The 14,903-nt window shown below is 38.8% G+C and overlaps 1 protein-coding gene across 2 annotated transcripts in view; it reads left to right on the plus strand.

Moving 5' to 3' along the window:
• Window positions 1-12,919, plus strand: part of LOC107567301 (insulin-like growth factor-binding protein 2-B) — a 24,424-nt gene extending 11,505 nt beyond the window's left edge. Inside the window, exons 2-5 of one of the 2 annotated variants that reach the window (XR_001606624.1) lie at window positions 7,586-7,743; window positions 10,829-10,969; window positions 11,905-12,251; window positions 12,336-12,919. Coding sequence is in view for 1 of the 2 variants with exons in the window: in XM_016252963.1 (XP_016108449.1) it covers window positions 7,586-7,743; window positions 10,829-10,969; window positions 11,905-12,063 (458 nt within the window). In the remaining variant the exon portion in view is untranslated. Of the gene's footprint in view, window positions 1-7,585; window positions 7,744-10,828; window positions 10,970-11,904 lie in introns of both variants that reach the window. The other variant, XM_016252963.1, reaches the window with a different exon arrangement.
• The last annotated feature ends 1,984 nt before the right edge of the window (window positions 12,920-14,903 follow it).

Consider the following 14,903-nt stretch of genomic DNA (forward strand, 5'->3'; position numbering starts at 1 on the left):
CAACATTTATTAAAACCCCACATGATGAATTCCCATTTAAGTCACATGGACTTATTAATTTATACTTTTATGTTGCTTTTTGGAGCCTAGCAATATAAATCACCATCTACTGTGATTGTGTGGAAAACAGAAGCTCAGATATTCTGCATTAGAGCTCCTTTATGTTTTCTGGAACAAATAAAGTAGTAGTTGGAGTTGGAAAAATGTAAGGGTGAGTAAATGATGACAACATCCTTTAACTAAATGTTTAATCAAAACTCCAATTGGCAGATCACTTGGCAGTGAAGTGCATGGTTGGTCAGTAACTTACACATCTGTCTTTCTTTTCCCACTGTTTTCTGTGAGAAGAATTCAAAATCAGCATCAAACCAGTTAGTCCTGTGAGTAGGATTACTGAAAGTCTTGTGGAAATCTTGTTAGCCAAAGGCCAGTGTCCATCCTTGTCCAGTACTTTTGTTTCTGCTTAGCAGAAAACACATGTTATTGCTGATCTAATGAATGGCGAGTATGATGTCTATTAAGGCTCATTAATGCAGTGAACTCTGAATGAATGTTGTAATTATGAAAACTCACTACAAGGTGCTACATTCAGGACCTCTGATCCTCTTGTTTGTGTTCGCTGCATGCCTTTGTGTTTTACTGCATGGCCACTCATCGGTATTGCTTTAACAAAATGTTGTGATTTGGCACCCGGCCGCGCCGGTCTTAAGCCCTCCCGCCTCTGCTCACTCAAGCCGGCCTCCGCATACTCTAGGCCGCAGCTCACTCTAGGCCTCCGGCCTCCGCTCACTCAAGGCCGTGGTGTGTGACGCTGTTTCGTTGTGAAAGCGAAACTACTTTGTTTGGCCTTCCAAAAGAGGACACGACTAGAAATCACTGGTTAAGTTGTATTTACAACACCGTTCCAGAACAGTTTAACACAAATATTCAGATGTGTGCACCACATTTTATGGAGGACTGTTTCCTGATCCTGGTAGAGTAGACTACAATGCCGGCTGTTGTGACTCACAGACTGTAAGTACGTTTTTTTATATTTAAAGAATTTGCCTCTAACGATTCAAACGCGAGTTTTTGGGCAGTGTAGAGTAGCGCTTGTTGTTTGTCATTTCTCCAATCACAAATGCAGATATGGTTTTATGTTTACGCGGCGCGATGCAACGCAACTCGTAAAAAGACAGTGTAAGTCATTATAATCCATAATTATGTCCCCACTGCATGCAACAAATGCCTAGTTTATAATGGGTTTTAATGTTTTTGTCTCGTCGCTCCGGCCGGACCGGGCATACGGTAAGGGGCGTAACATTTCCATCACATGCTTGAGGTATTCGGCCAATCACAACGCACTGGATACCAATCAGAGTACACCTCGCTTTTCAGACCGATGAGCTTTGTAAAAATCGACGCGTTTCAGAAAGGCGGGGCATAGAGGAGAAACAGTAATGTACAGTATGTGGAAAATAATGTGTTTTTTAAACCTTAAACCACATAAACACTTTTCATTACACCAAATACCCAAACTAATGTTCTTTTTAGCAGCATCATATGACCCCTTTAAATAGGTAGTAGTACGCAGTAGAGACGAAAATGTGGAATAAAGTCGTTACTTTTTTCTTTGCGCAAAAAAGTATTCTCGTAGCTTCGTAATTTTAAAGTTGAATGTCACTGATGTCACACGGACTACTTTGTCGATCATCTTGGTACTTTTCTGGACCTTGAATGTGTTACCTTGCTGTCTATGGGAGGGTCAGAGAGCCCTCAGATTTCATCAAAAATATCTTAAATTGTGTTCCGAAGATGAACGAAGGTCTTACGGGTTTGGAACAACACAAGGGTGAGTAATTAATGACAGAATTTTCATTTTTGGGTGAACTAACCCTTTAAGTGAAATCATTTAAATAGATAACACCAGAGGTTTTGAGGATTTTGTATGCTACTATGTTATCTAGTGGCATTTTCATGTTTAATGCAAGCGGGTTATAAAATAAACAATGTATTCTTGATCTAAAACTAAAATCATGTTCAGTTTTTTATGTTCAGTGTGGTGAGATGCTCGTCATTGCAATATTGTTTAGGACACAGTGTAAAAGTTAATAATTTAGGCTGCTAACCTGAAAACTGCGATTTCATTCTTGGTAGGGGTAATCTAACATGTTGGTACCACTACGATACCGTACTAGAAGGCAATAATCTCAAGAGAGCTTGAAGATTAAGTTACATCCTGGTTTGCACTGCCAAAGCAAGCATTTCCAGAGGTTTTAATACATTCTTTCTGTAAACTAATGACAGCTCTACTTAGCAAAGCCTCTTCCTGAGAACCACGCTTAGCACTGTGCCAAGTGTGTTATCACTGAGTTTTATAAGCTTGTTGCTCAACCATTTGTCTAAAGCTGAAGCTCAGGCAGTCATTGACACTCAGGAGGCTGTAGTTGCTATGGTGCCAAATGGAGATCAACAGTACTTCACAAAATGAATCCAAGGCATTTCCTGAGGAACACTTTGACTTCAAGCTGTTTCCTCAAAGCCTCAAATCTTAACACTGAAACTAGGTCATTATATTTGTCAAATTTGAACTGATTATCAAATTGCTTGCTGTTGAGGAATACTAGAGCCTTAAAGGCATAGTTCACCCAAAATGCTCTTCAAAACATTTTCTTGCTTGTTCCACAGAAGAATAAATGCATTCAGGTTTAGAATGACATGAAGGTGAGTAAAATTCATTTTTTGGGTGAACTATCACCTTTAAGTATCATTCATATCGACAAATATTAAATTCACATATGCATTAGTGAAAGAGAAAATTGTTTTAATTTGAACATTACCGATCGGAATTTGAAATGACTCAATGTTGATCATACTATATTGATATTTGCTTGTATTATATATGTGAGCATGTTATTATACTGAGTGTTAGTATATAAAATGGATATCTATACAGCACTTTTCATTTTGATGTTTATTTGCAGGCAGATTTTTAAGTGATTTAATGTGTATTCATAACTTTTATTTCAGAAGCACCTTTGAATACCTGCATAACTCGAGAAACTTTTGTTGAAATCTATGTTTAGTATATAAATTATCAGCAAAAGCACACACTCATGCACAAACGAGGACTTAAACTCATTCGTCTGCAGAGAACATTTCCTTTGTGCACAGTGGCTGCGGAATCATTGAGGCTCCCTCAGCAGGCCTCTGATTTATGACGGTACAACATCGCTGTTTAGTTTTTGCATATGCAACTACAGAAAAGATAAAAGAGCGAGGGAGAGGTGAAGAGAAAGACAGAGAAAAGTGCTGGCATCCACCATGCATTGAGAAGAGACTCAGGGCGGGTAGTTTAGGTTGAATGAAATCCTAAAAGCTTTTTCATCAAATGGGGGAGAAAAAATGGGGAACTGCTCATAGGGGATAGTGAAAATTACTTCTCAGAACGATTTTCTTAAGTGGAATCAGAGAGAGTGCGAAATGCTAAGACACTGAACAGATGTTTTAATGATATAGAGGACACATAGAGGACACCAGTGGAAGTTCTTGTACAACAGTAGAAGAAGTGGTTTGGATTGTCTTTTATACTTGTGGTTATTGGGGAAAGATGTCAACTAGCTCTTGCATCCATTTTCACATATTGTATTTCATATAATTTTAGTTTTATTTCAATTAGTATTTTTAGTACTTTCATTTAATATATTTTTGTTTTATTTATTTACCAAAAAAAGTATTTAATAGTTTCTTTTTTAGTTAACAACACTGTTATTGCCATTAAAGCTCTGGTGTAAAAGCACCCAGAACAGTATGTTTTGAATATTTTTATCTGAAAGCTTCATTTTCATAGTCATTCGAGAATCAGAGGGAGTCGTTCATGCAGCCTGTGATTATTTTGAAGACCAGCTTTGGCATGTCTTTACTTCCATTTCGATAAATTCTATTTCAAGCATCTCGCACTGTGTGCCAGGCCAAGTGAAAGCCGTATGAAATTTGAGCTCCAAAAACCTCTTGTACATGCCCAAGGGGAGTCATTCTGCACCCACCAAAACCAACAGTTAGCTTTGACAAAACCCTCCCACACCTGGTCCTGTTTTGCCGGACATTGGCATAGCTTTCCTGTGAGTCAAGTAGTTCCACAAAAGAAAGGAAATTAAATTACATTCTACACCGTTGTTTCATGCCGCCGTGGTACAGCAGGTCCTTGAAGTTACAACCTTCCCAAAAGGCCACATGGTTATGTCAGGAAGAAAGAGCGCCAGATACAAGCTGGCTTTATGGGAATCACAGCTGCTTATGTTTTTCTTGCATTAATTTTTCATACTGACACATTCTGCTTGCCGCAGCCTGTTTGGAAAAACAACATGGCCGCTCGGCTCGCTCTTCCTAGCCTTGTGGGTTGAAAAAGCGTTTTCTGTAAATGTTTAACCAGATGGGTAAACTGTGGACAGGTTTCAATCAATGTCAGTGTCTTTGGGTTGCCTTCCCAGCATGGAAGCATGGCCTCAGTTCGTCCACAAATTGACCAGAGCTTACTGGTTACAAGAGCTTCATGTGGCGTGTCGTTGAGTGCATGTTTGTATATATCAGTAGATTGTGTATTGTAAACCAATATGACCGGTTATAATCCCGCTGTCAGACCTCTGCATTTTGATAAATCCTGGCGAGAGCCTGCAGTTTCAGCTCATTAGAGAAGTATGCATAGATTAAACCAAATCGGCAGTGATGGAGAAGATGTAAAATGCTTAATTATGGGTGGTAGCATGCAACCAGAGCAGAACTGCCCTTGAGTGTTTTTGTTTTTCAGTTTTCCTGTAACAGTTACTATGATAAAAGTGCTGTAATTTAAAACTATTTAAAAAAATATATTTATTTATTAATTTTGGCTTGTCACATCATAAATGCTGTTAATTAAAAAAAAATAATAATCTGGTTACCCTGTTGTACTCCATCTCTCTGTTTTTCAATTCATCCTAACAGAATCTTACATGTGCAACATATACAGAAAGTTCTATAATTTAAAACTAATTTGATTTATTTTGCATGCTTCACCATATACACAGTTTTTTAAAAGTTAAAAATAATTATTAAAAAATGTTTCAGGAGACCCTGTTTTATTCCATATACTTGCTGGTTTTAAATGCTTCATATGTGAACAGCACCTTACATGTACATCATATAGAGATACTTGTTGGTTTGTGATATGTTGGTTGTGCTCTACTAGATGAGATTTTTCCAATGATGTATGTAAAGATTATTCAAACTCTGTGATGTTTTTGCTATTTCCTATCTTTCCTATTTTGATTATGTTCATATTTCATAGAAAATGGAACTAATTTGTCAGAAAATGTAAATGGTCTATAAGAGTTGGACAGATTGCCTATATGCAATACAGAGTTCAAATTCTAGGTTTCGAGTCAAGTAGGTGTTTTTTAAATAAATTAGTTCCAGTTTAAAGGGTTGAAAATGTTGGTAATCAATATCAGTCCAGAAATTTAAATATCATCTATAATTAATATATATAATGTTTTTTTCTTTTCCCACTGAGCTTGTTGCAATGCTTTATGGTATTGCGTTTTTATGTATGATAGATGCAAATCTGTCTTTATGCAGATTTTCTCGTTGGAACAGGTTTTGTGCCAGAAGTATGTCTGTGATGCCTTAAAATGCTCCCTATATAGACATCTCACTAGGTTTTGGAACAGAGTCAGTGTAACTTCACAAGTGGCACTTGACTTTTCAACAGCATGTCATGCTTCCTTGGGAGAAGCGAGAGAGAAACCGGCCCAGGCCTTGAAAGAGTTCCTGTCCACTCCCCAACCGCACAGCCCACACACTAAGCCTTTGGAAAGAGAGAGGAACTGTGAGTGGGAAGTGTTGCTGGTGTATGCCCAGGGATGAGAGTGTGGAACAGGGATGCTTCCGAGGAAACGTAATGGCAGGTGTCTGCTGAAGCACGCCCGCCAATAATTTCTTCAGTGAGGCAAACTCTGGCAAAGTCGCCTGCTATTTCAGACACTATTCTTAGGTCTGTTCCTTACAATTGGGCTTGAAACTTTAGACCACAGTATTCGGTGCTGGACAATGCTCAGAGCGATCACCCCCCTTCAGATCTCTAGGCTCCCATACTCACCGTACGTTGACTTCATTTCGAGCAGCTCTGGGCTCGTGGCCTGAGGGCTCTGCTTTTTAATGTCGATGGGCCTGAAAAAGGAGCAGACTTCAATGCAGGCAAGAGTTTCAAAGGGCCGGCAAGAGTCTAAGTGACCTGCTCTGTGCAAGTGACATTACCATAAGGGACATTACCATAATTTGCCCTATACAAAGTCCAAAAGTACATATTTGCTGTTACAGTGCATTCGGGATCAAATACAGATGTTTGTTTAGCAGTATCTGTGCTTGGATGCTCCCCCGAATATGAGGGGGATATTATTATTAATAATTAAATATTAGTAATTATAAATATATTTTTTTACTTAAAGGGATTGTTCACCCAAAAATAAAATTAATTTAAAATAATTTAGTCACTTTCATGCCGTTTCAAACCTGTATGACTTTCTTTCTTCTGTGTAACACAAAATAAGATATATATATATATATATATATATATATATATATATATATATATATATATGGCGAGCGAGAGGGAGAGTGTAAGAGTGTAATTTGGCACAAAACTAAATATGAAGTTTTTTTGGAATGCAGTCAATTTCTGTTCCTGTCATTCCAATTCAGGTCCAAATCAACATCCTGTGGGTTTGGCTTCAGCTCTCTTCAGGAATTTTGTGCAATAAAGCTTTTCTGAATAAATGAAGGAAAGAAACGAAGGATATAAACAACAAAGCTACCTGTTTAGAAATCCCAGAGGTGTGACCAAACATAATGCCCTTGCTTTTCTCTTTGTTTATTTTTTTTTTTTTTCATACAATGAAAGTAATTTATTTGGAGCTAAACTATTCCTATAAATAAGTATAAAAGTCTCGTTTTGTTATTAGTAGTTCACTTGTGAGTTGCCAGGCATGTTTTGACTTAAAAGGCTCATATCTCTTCACAGGCCTCCACGACTATCTGAATCGAGAGCTGTCATTAATGCAGCCTTTAACTTTCTCTCTGCCTTGCTTTGATGCACTGCCAGAACACTGATCCCGGGTTTGTTTTCATTGACAAAAAAAAAGATAGCTTGCAGTCTTTGACATGAAAGCGATAATCCAAATTTCTAAAAAATAATATGTCAAATTATTATGCAACATCTAACCTAACAGGGTTGTGCAGCATTCAGAATTTAATTGAGAATAGCTTTTAAAAAGCGATTCGATTTCTGGATTTGAATTTGAATTTGATTGAATTTAGGTGGCAGAATTCAAAATTCTAATTTATGTAACCGATGTAAGAGTATTTTTAAATAATAGATTTCACTTTTCAGTATGAATTACATATGTACTTTATTTTATTTAAACAATTAATTGTGTGGGCCATGGTGGAAGAATACTTAGTAACTTACAGTACACATATGCTTTTTTAAACTAATACTTATTTTTAAGTATTACATATAAACTTTTAATTATACTTTTTTTTAAATCCTGTAACCTACTCTTCCCTTCATTAGGAGAAGTAAATGGCACACGGTCCCCTCCAGTAAAGAAGCCTGGCAAAGAAAACAACTACCAGTACATTAAGGAAACAGCAGTGAAGCAGCATCTCAACAACAAGAGGACCAGGATGTACATCTCCCTGGATGATCCCAAAACACCTCACCCCAGACAGGTGAGTGTCCCTCTGTGAAGAAGTCACTGCCCTCTTGAGTACTGGTGATCGCTGAAGCGAGTCGTACGAAAGGACAACACAGAGAATGTTAGACCAACAGAAATAAAAAAACCTGCATTCACCTTGAATGTCATTGTGTTCAGTACGGCAGTGCCCTCTTCTGGTTATCAGACTAACACACCACATACACAATGCTACAGGCTCACACAACACACTTGCGTGCTCGCTATGACACAGATACTCTCCTTTCTGTATCAGCTAAACATTCATTTTCCTAACAAAGTCTTCTGGGGTTCAGATTTACGTATGTCCTATGTACAACCCTCTGTATTTGATGTTGCTATAATTCTGTGGTCTGAGGTTGTTTGTCAGTGTATAATTTATTGCTTCAGTATGTTATTTTCATGATTGGAGCTGTGCAAAAACTGCTGTAAGCTGATTTTCGGGTGTTTTTCGTATTCAGCCTTTTTCTGGTGCCATTTTCACTATGTTTTCAGTTAAAAACATGTGATCGTTTCCTTAGTTACCTAATTAACCAGCGATTTCTGATGTATAAAACACTGCCCGGTGATAGCATACAGTCGCATTCGGATTGCCAAGGCAGAACAAACGACTGCCGTCTCTGCTGAAACAAGGAATGAGCCAGTGCTTGTCGAATTTGGCCATCACGCAAGTCCACAGAGAGTTAATTAACTTTTCTTGGACTTGTACCATGCTTTACCTGGACTCTTAAAACCTCAGCCAAGTGATCACTGCAACACCCCAATCAGCATCTCTATCAGGCATCATCTAATGTTTTGAGCCAATAGACAAATTCTCTTGCTAATTTACTTCATTTGGCAAATTATTATTATTATTATTATTATTTTAATTACAGGTTTCTTAGTAGCTATTATAAGATCAAGCCTGTCTGCTTTACTTTGTCATAAGCATATCTTCACCATTTAAAGGGTGCCTTAAAGGGATAGTTCACCCAAAAATTAAAATTTGATGTTTATTGTCTTACCCCCAGGGCATCCAAGATGTAGGTGACTTTGTTTCTTTAGTAGAACACAAACTAAGATTTTTCACTCAAACCGTTGCAGTCTGCCAGTCATATAATGGAAGTGAATGGGAATCACGGCTTTGAGAGTCAAAAAAACATACACAAACAAAACCCTGCGGCTCGTGACGATACGTTGATGTGTAAAGACACGAAACGATTGGTCTGTGCAAGAAACTGAACAGTATTTATATCGGTTTTTTTACCTCTGATTCACCGCAATGTCCAAACTGTCCTGAGCTCTCGACAGTCAGCGCTTGACATGTCTTCTTCTACTTCTTGCTTTACGGAAGATCGCAGACTTATAAGTGAATTACCACCACCTATCTCTCAAATGGACCATTGACACTCCTAATTGAGATCGTAGATAGAGTGTCAATGGCCCATTTGAGTGTCAATGGTCTGCGAACTGAAGAAGTGCAAGAAACTGAACAGTATTTATATCGTTTTTTTTTACCTCTGATTCACCGCAATGTCCAAACTGTCCTGAGCTCTCGACAGCCAGCGCTTGACATGTCTTCTTCTACTTCTTGCTTTACGGAAGATCGCAGACTTATAAGTGAATTACCGCCACCTATCTCTCAAATGGACCATTGACACTCCTAATTGAGATCGTAGATAGAGTGTCAATGGCCCATTTGAGTGTCAATGGTCTGCGAACTGAAGAAACAAAGTCACCTACATCTTGGATGCCCTGGGGGTAAGCAGATAAACATCAATTTTTCATTTTTGGGTGAACTATCCCTTTAAGTGCATTGGTCTGGAAAACAGTCCTACATCCGCTCATATTTTCCTCCTCATCGAGCGTATTCTATACCGCTATTGGGCAAGAAATAGTTCTAGAAAAAGACAATCGATGTGACCATAAACATACAGCAGTGAAGACAACAATAGTTGTATTATTAAGCACACTGGGTCTGGTTTGGCCGACCTGAAACCAATAGTAACTACGGCTAAATTATATGTTGATAAAGCAAATGGATGTTGGAAAGTACTATAAAAAGTTAGATGCAATAAAATGAAGAAGCCAAGGCAATAAAAATTCAAACCAGTGATAATGGTAGGGTAATAAAAAGCCAAACCGAATAAGCAAGTTTTCTGTGGGGGTCATAAATCAGTAGCGTAACCATCACGTATCCCATGAAAAGCAGACATTCAAGGAGAATGTCAGGGTGACAGCATGTCCGATGACAGCAGGGGACTGTTCACTGCTTTGTGATGGAGCACTTTTCATCCGCACGATACGGATAAGATCCCTGGCAGGCCCTCTTCCCCCAGTGTCCTCTTATCCTGGGCCAAGCAGTGAGCAGCCATCATGAGAGATATAGGGAAAAAGAGAAGGAACGGGAGACAGGAATGGTCTTTGATGCTGATGCCTGTCCTTGCGGAAAGGTGGGGAGGCAGAACTAAGCCAGCAAATTAGCTTGAGTAAGAGATTAATATCAGCCACACAAATGTTTCATGAGGCCGCCGACCTGCTGTTTATCTCACTCTCCTTATATGTGTTTCTTTGAGGATTTTTATTAAAACTAACTTTTTGTTATATGAAAGTCACATTAACTCTATCTTTTACCACACTTTACCAGGCCTTCATCACTTGTTTTTGCTACTTTTCAAATGCATGCTGTTCAGATTTTATTAAATCACAAAAGCTATTAATTGCATTTCACAACCCACAAATTGTCCACTGATAACCTTTTCTCAGATGTTACTCTACTTGTTTAGCAATGTAAATCTCACTTGTCAACAGCATACTTTTACATTTACATTAACTTTTTATTTTTTACAACTTGCAAAGGAGATTTCTGACATCTAAAACAAAGCCTGATAATAGCATAACCTCACAATCGAATTTTGTGTCATTTCAGGCTGTTATCTTATGCATTTGATGTAAAAAAAAATTGTGAAGATGTTACTTAATTGAGTGTATTTAGACAAAGGAGATTGACAAAATAAACTAGTGAGAATGTAAAAATGTGTTTTAATATGTTTGAGTTGAAGAAATACTCAGATACGTGTTTGTGTGTGTATTTGATCTTACAGAGCCAGTGTCAACAGGAGCTGGATAGAGTGTTGGAGAACATCTCCCGAATGACGTTCCATGACAACAAGGGGCCTTTGGAAAATCTTTATGACCTGAAGTTCCCCAACTGTGACAAGACAGGACAGTACAACCTTAAGCAGGTGAAAAGACCAATATTTGACTCAACCTTTCAAAGACATCATCATGGTCGGACATTAGCAGCTGAAATAGCTTTTCTTTGGGAGTCTTCTTGTCCATTGTCAATTTGAGAAATTTTGAAGGTCACCTGCCACATTGGCCGGTAGATTAGCACAAAAAGTACTCGCATTTGGATGCCAGCGGGTGTTAATTTCACTATAGGGAAATAGGAATATGAGATATTGCACAACCTTTGCACAGCAATCTGCAGCATCCTGCTGTTTTATTATCCAATTCCATGTGGAAGGTTCAATAATGACTCAAAGATGGAGCCAAAGAGAAACTGTGTGTAAAACATTCCCACATTCTCTACAGAAGGCTGTTTTATCAAAGCCAAGGCAACCGTATCTGAGCTGAGAGTTACAAGTTAATGCAAATTTTGCTGACTGACTAGCCTGTCTGTCGGGTGGCTTGACTTGGTTTTTAGAGACATTATCAGAGGAATGGAGAATCACATCTGGATCTTTTTTTTTTTTATTTCTGTTTCCTGGCATGACATGTTGGAGCTTAAACACAAAAGGGTATGTTGTTTTGACATGAACACCCTGTTCCCAGAGCACAAAACAGTGTACCTCACCACACTTAATTGTGTTGCAATCATCCTGTTCCTTTTGTAATTATTGTAACTGTCAGTTTTTGTTCTTTGCCATTGGAGGACAAAATTGAGAATCTGTTTTTTGCCTATTTTGGGTCTCCGCGTCAGCTGTGTCCAGTTCAATTATGACCTCATTTTGGGAGTGCTCAGTAGGGGTCAATGAGACATGCTGAGTCAAATGAGGCGGGAGGGCTCTTTTGGGGCAGTGCCTCCACCCCGTACTCGCTCAGGAGTTTCATTAAGCCCCCAACATCCACCGTTTCCCTGCCCGTCTCTCATCATCTTCTCTCTCTTGTGTTCCAGTGCAACATGTCCAGCCATGGACAGAGGGGCGAGTGTTGGTGCGTCAACCCCTACACTGGTGTCCAGATACCCTCGTCCCCCAAAGTGAGGGGGGACCCTAACTGCAGCCAGTACTACGGTGGCCCTGAGCTGGAACCGCCAACCACCCAGCAGAAATAGACGCACCCTTGCCCATAAGGGAGATGCCCCGGGTCGCAAATGAGGAGAGTTAAAGCGAGTGCAAGAGCGATGTGCATGTGTGTAATTCTGTACGTGTATGTGTGTATATTTTCGCAATAGTATGATCTGTATTGTAGATAGGAGTGTGGAAAGTAACATGCCAGCACAGGCAAGCAAGTCGAGGACAGGTAGTTAAACCTCCCCTTCTTAAATCCAGATAACTGTTCTCCAAATTTAACTCTGAGTGATTGTTGTTTTCTGCCTATTTATAGGCTCGTATGGTGCCTTTTAATCTTGTGACTGAATCTGGTTGCAGGGAGTCTCTTATACAGCATTTGCAGCTGTTCGCTGTGAAGATGTGTCCCTTTAAAATCTCCCTTTTGTCTATGGATACCCAATAAAAGCAGTGGTGCTTATTGTTTTTTGCAACATTGGTTGCCAGAAACAAACAACAACTGCAAATGCACAACAGCAGAAGCTTTGACATTGATTTAAAAGTGAATCCCAAATTTTGAAACCAAAAATTGTGATAGAGAAAGCAGAGAGGTCATTTTTGGCTGATTTGAGAGGATCTGTGCAAGAGGGGTTGGAGATGTGCTTTTTGGCTATTTTGACTACTTAAGTACCGGACAGATAAATCAACCATGAGTACACAAGTGTTTGTAGATGTGCATCAAACTGGCATCTTTTCCGCATAAGTGTTGCATTATTAAGACCATGCATTCAAAACATTTTCAAAATGTGTCTCTTAACCAGTGCTTTTCTTTCCAATCATTTGCTTCAAGCTGAAAGTCGCCATGTACGTGAGTTGCTATATGGTGTCACCACAAATTGCTGCCCCATCTAACCAATTGGAGTGCAAGGTACGAAAGGCCCAAAATGTCAAACAATCACTAAATTAAAAATTTTTTGACACACATTACTGATCTTCATTCAGCATTATATGCTTTGAAGTTCAAGTGTGTTTTTACAATCGATTATTGCTGTAGCTTCCAAATATTCAAGATCTGGTCGTCCCTGTTCTTGGTGACTGATAGACCTCTGTTCTCATGCTGCTTCTCTGCCATGTGGTAGAATGCAGGTGTTGTATGTGTGTGTTTGTAGAGTGGGGATCAACATTTACTAATGATGGGCTGACAGAGGGCTAGATTAGGACACAGGGCTGACATTGACAATGTGATATATAGTACGTTACGTGCCTATAAATAAACACAGGTTTGCCTGCAGTGCCTGTGGGCTGTGCCTCACCTGGCTTCACTCTCATCTGCAGAGGGATGTGTTGGAGGTTGGCAAGGGTGATTTTGCCCAGCATAACACTTGAATGGGGTTAGTTAGAGAGTCCTGTGAAGGAATGTGAAGTGGTGCATGGGTTTAGTGAGCTTGTTTAACCAATTCTTGTACCATTTTCCCCCCAGCTGAATGAAAACATGCATTTTAGTCCATGAACAGCCCAATGCAGCAGACTTTAAACAAACAAACAAATAAATAAACAAACAAAAAAGTTTTAAGTTACTACTGGGTTCAAATTGGTTCAGTTGGTCATAAAGATCCAATAGAAAATTACGAACAATAAAGTAACATACAGTGGAATCAAAAATCTAAACCTGGGATTCAAAATCCAATTGAAATCTAGAAATAAAATAGTTTTAGGATCCTGAACTTTTTTAAACAGGAAAAAAAATCTGATATCTAGATCGCTAATCAATAAGTAAAGTTGTCAAGTTTGGGATCGGTAAGATTATTAAAAAAATTTTGGAACTCTTTTTTTTTCTTCTCAAGATTCTTTGATAAATAGAAAGTTTAGAAGAACAGAATTTTGCTGAAATAGAAATATTTTGTAATATTATAAATGACTTTACTGTCACTTTTGATAAATTTACTGCATCCCTGCAAAATAAAAGTATAATTTTCTTTAAAAAAAATCTTACTGATCCCAAAATTATGCAAACAGATGCAAAAAAGAAGCATTCTAGAGTCTAAATAGATGTGACTAGTGGGATTTAATGGATTAACTTGCTTTGTCAGCAGGTGTGATCTGTAATGCCCCGTTCACATAGACACACAGCGGTTTTATCGCTGAAGGCCACCAGATCAATGCACTGTTGGATTGTACTGGGCGTTCCTACTACGCTATGTTCTGACGTCATTGATGGCCTGTGTAGATGACCACAGCTTCTGAAAATCTGATCAGAAATTAGACAAGTATCCAGGTGCTGCTCATAAATTTCAACTTTTAAAAATCTGATTCCCTTATTTTCAGTGTAGCCTTTTGGATGCCACTGTATGAGACGTTATTGTCACATCGCTGGAAATTGACACCCCACAGTGTAGGGGTACAGTGTAGGTATATTTTCATTCACTACCCATATATCTTACTCTTTTTACCTCTTCCCCATCTGTCTCTCTCTTTCCCATCATCTCCCTCTCTGTGAGTGTTGAATTTAACAGCTCGATCCAGAAATAGAAGTCGATTAAGCTTTAACATTGATCCTAATGTGTTAGACAGTGTTCAGTCCAGTGTTTGCTTTTGTAGCTTAGCCTTTATGATATATTACCACATTAACCTTCAGTATCTTTCACAGTATTACCACATCTTGCTTGCCCTTAGTAGTAGCTTATATGTATTTACTTTATCTAGTTAGCGTTGTGCTAACTACCACAACAGACTGGCTCTCCAAAATCACGCAGCCTCGTGTGATTTTGGTGCCTCACGGATAGATTTGCTGAGACACGGGCTACAAGTTTTCCGTTTCGGTTTATATCCAAAATAGATCGCTGCCTGCCCTCCGGTGGCACAGTAAATTTTACGGTAGCTCGAGTTTGGCCTAGTTTGAAAACAG

This window comes from Sinocyclocheilus grahami, unplaced genomic scaffold, assembly GCF_001515645.1.
Source record: "Sinocyclocheilus grahami isolate Dianchi unplaced genomic scaffold, SAMN03320097.WGS_v1.1 scaffold1144.1, whole genome shotgun sequence".
Classification (NCBI taxonomy): Eukaryota; Metazoa; Chordata; class Actinopteri; order Cypriniformes; family Cyprinidae; genus Sinocyclocheilus; species Sinocyclocheilus grahami.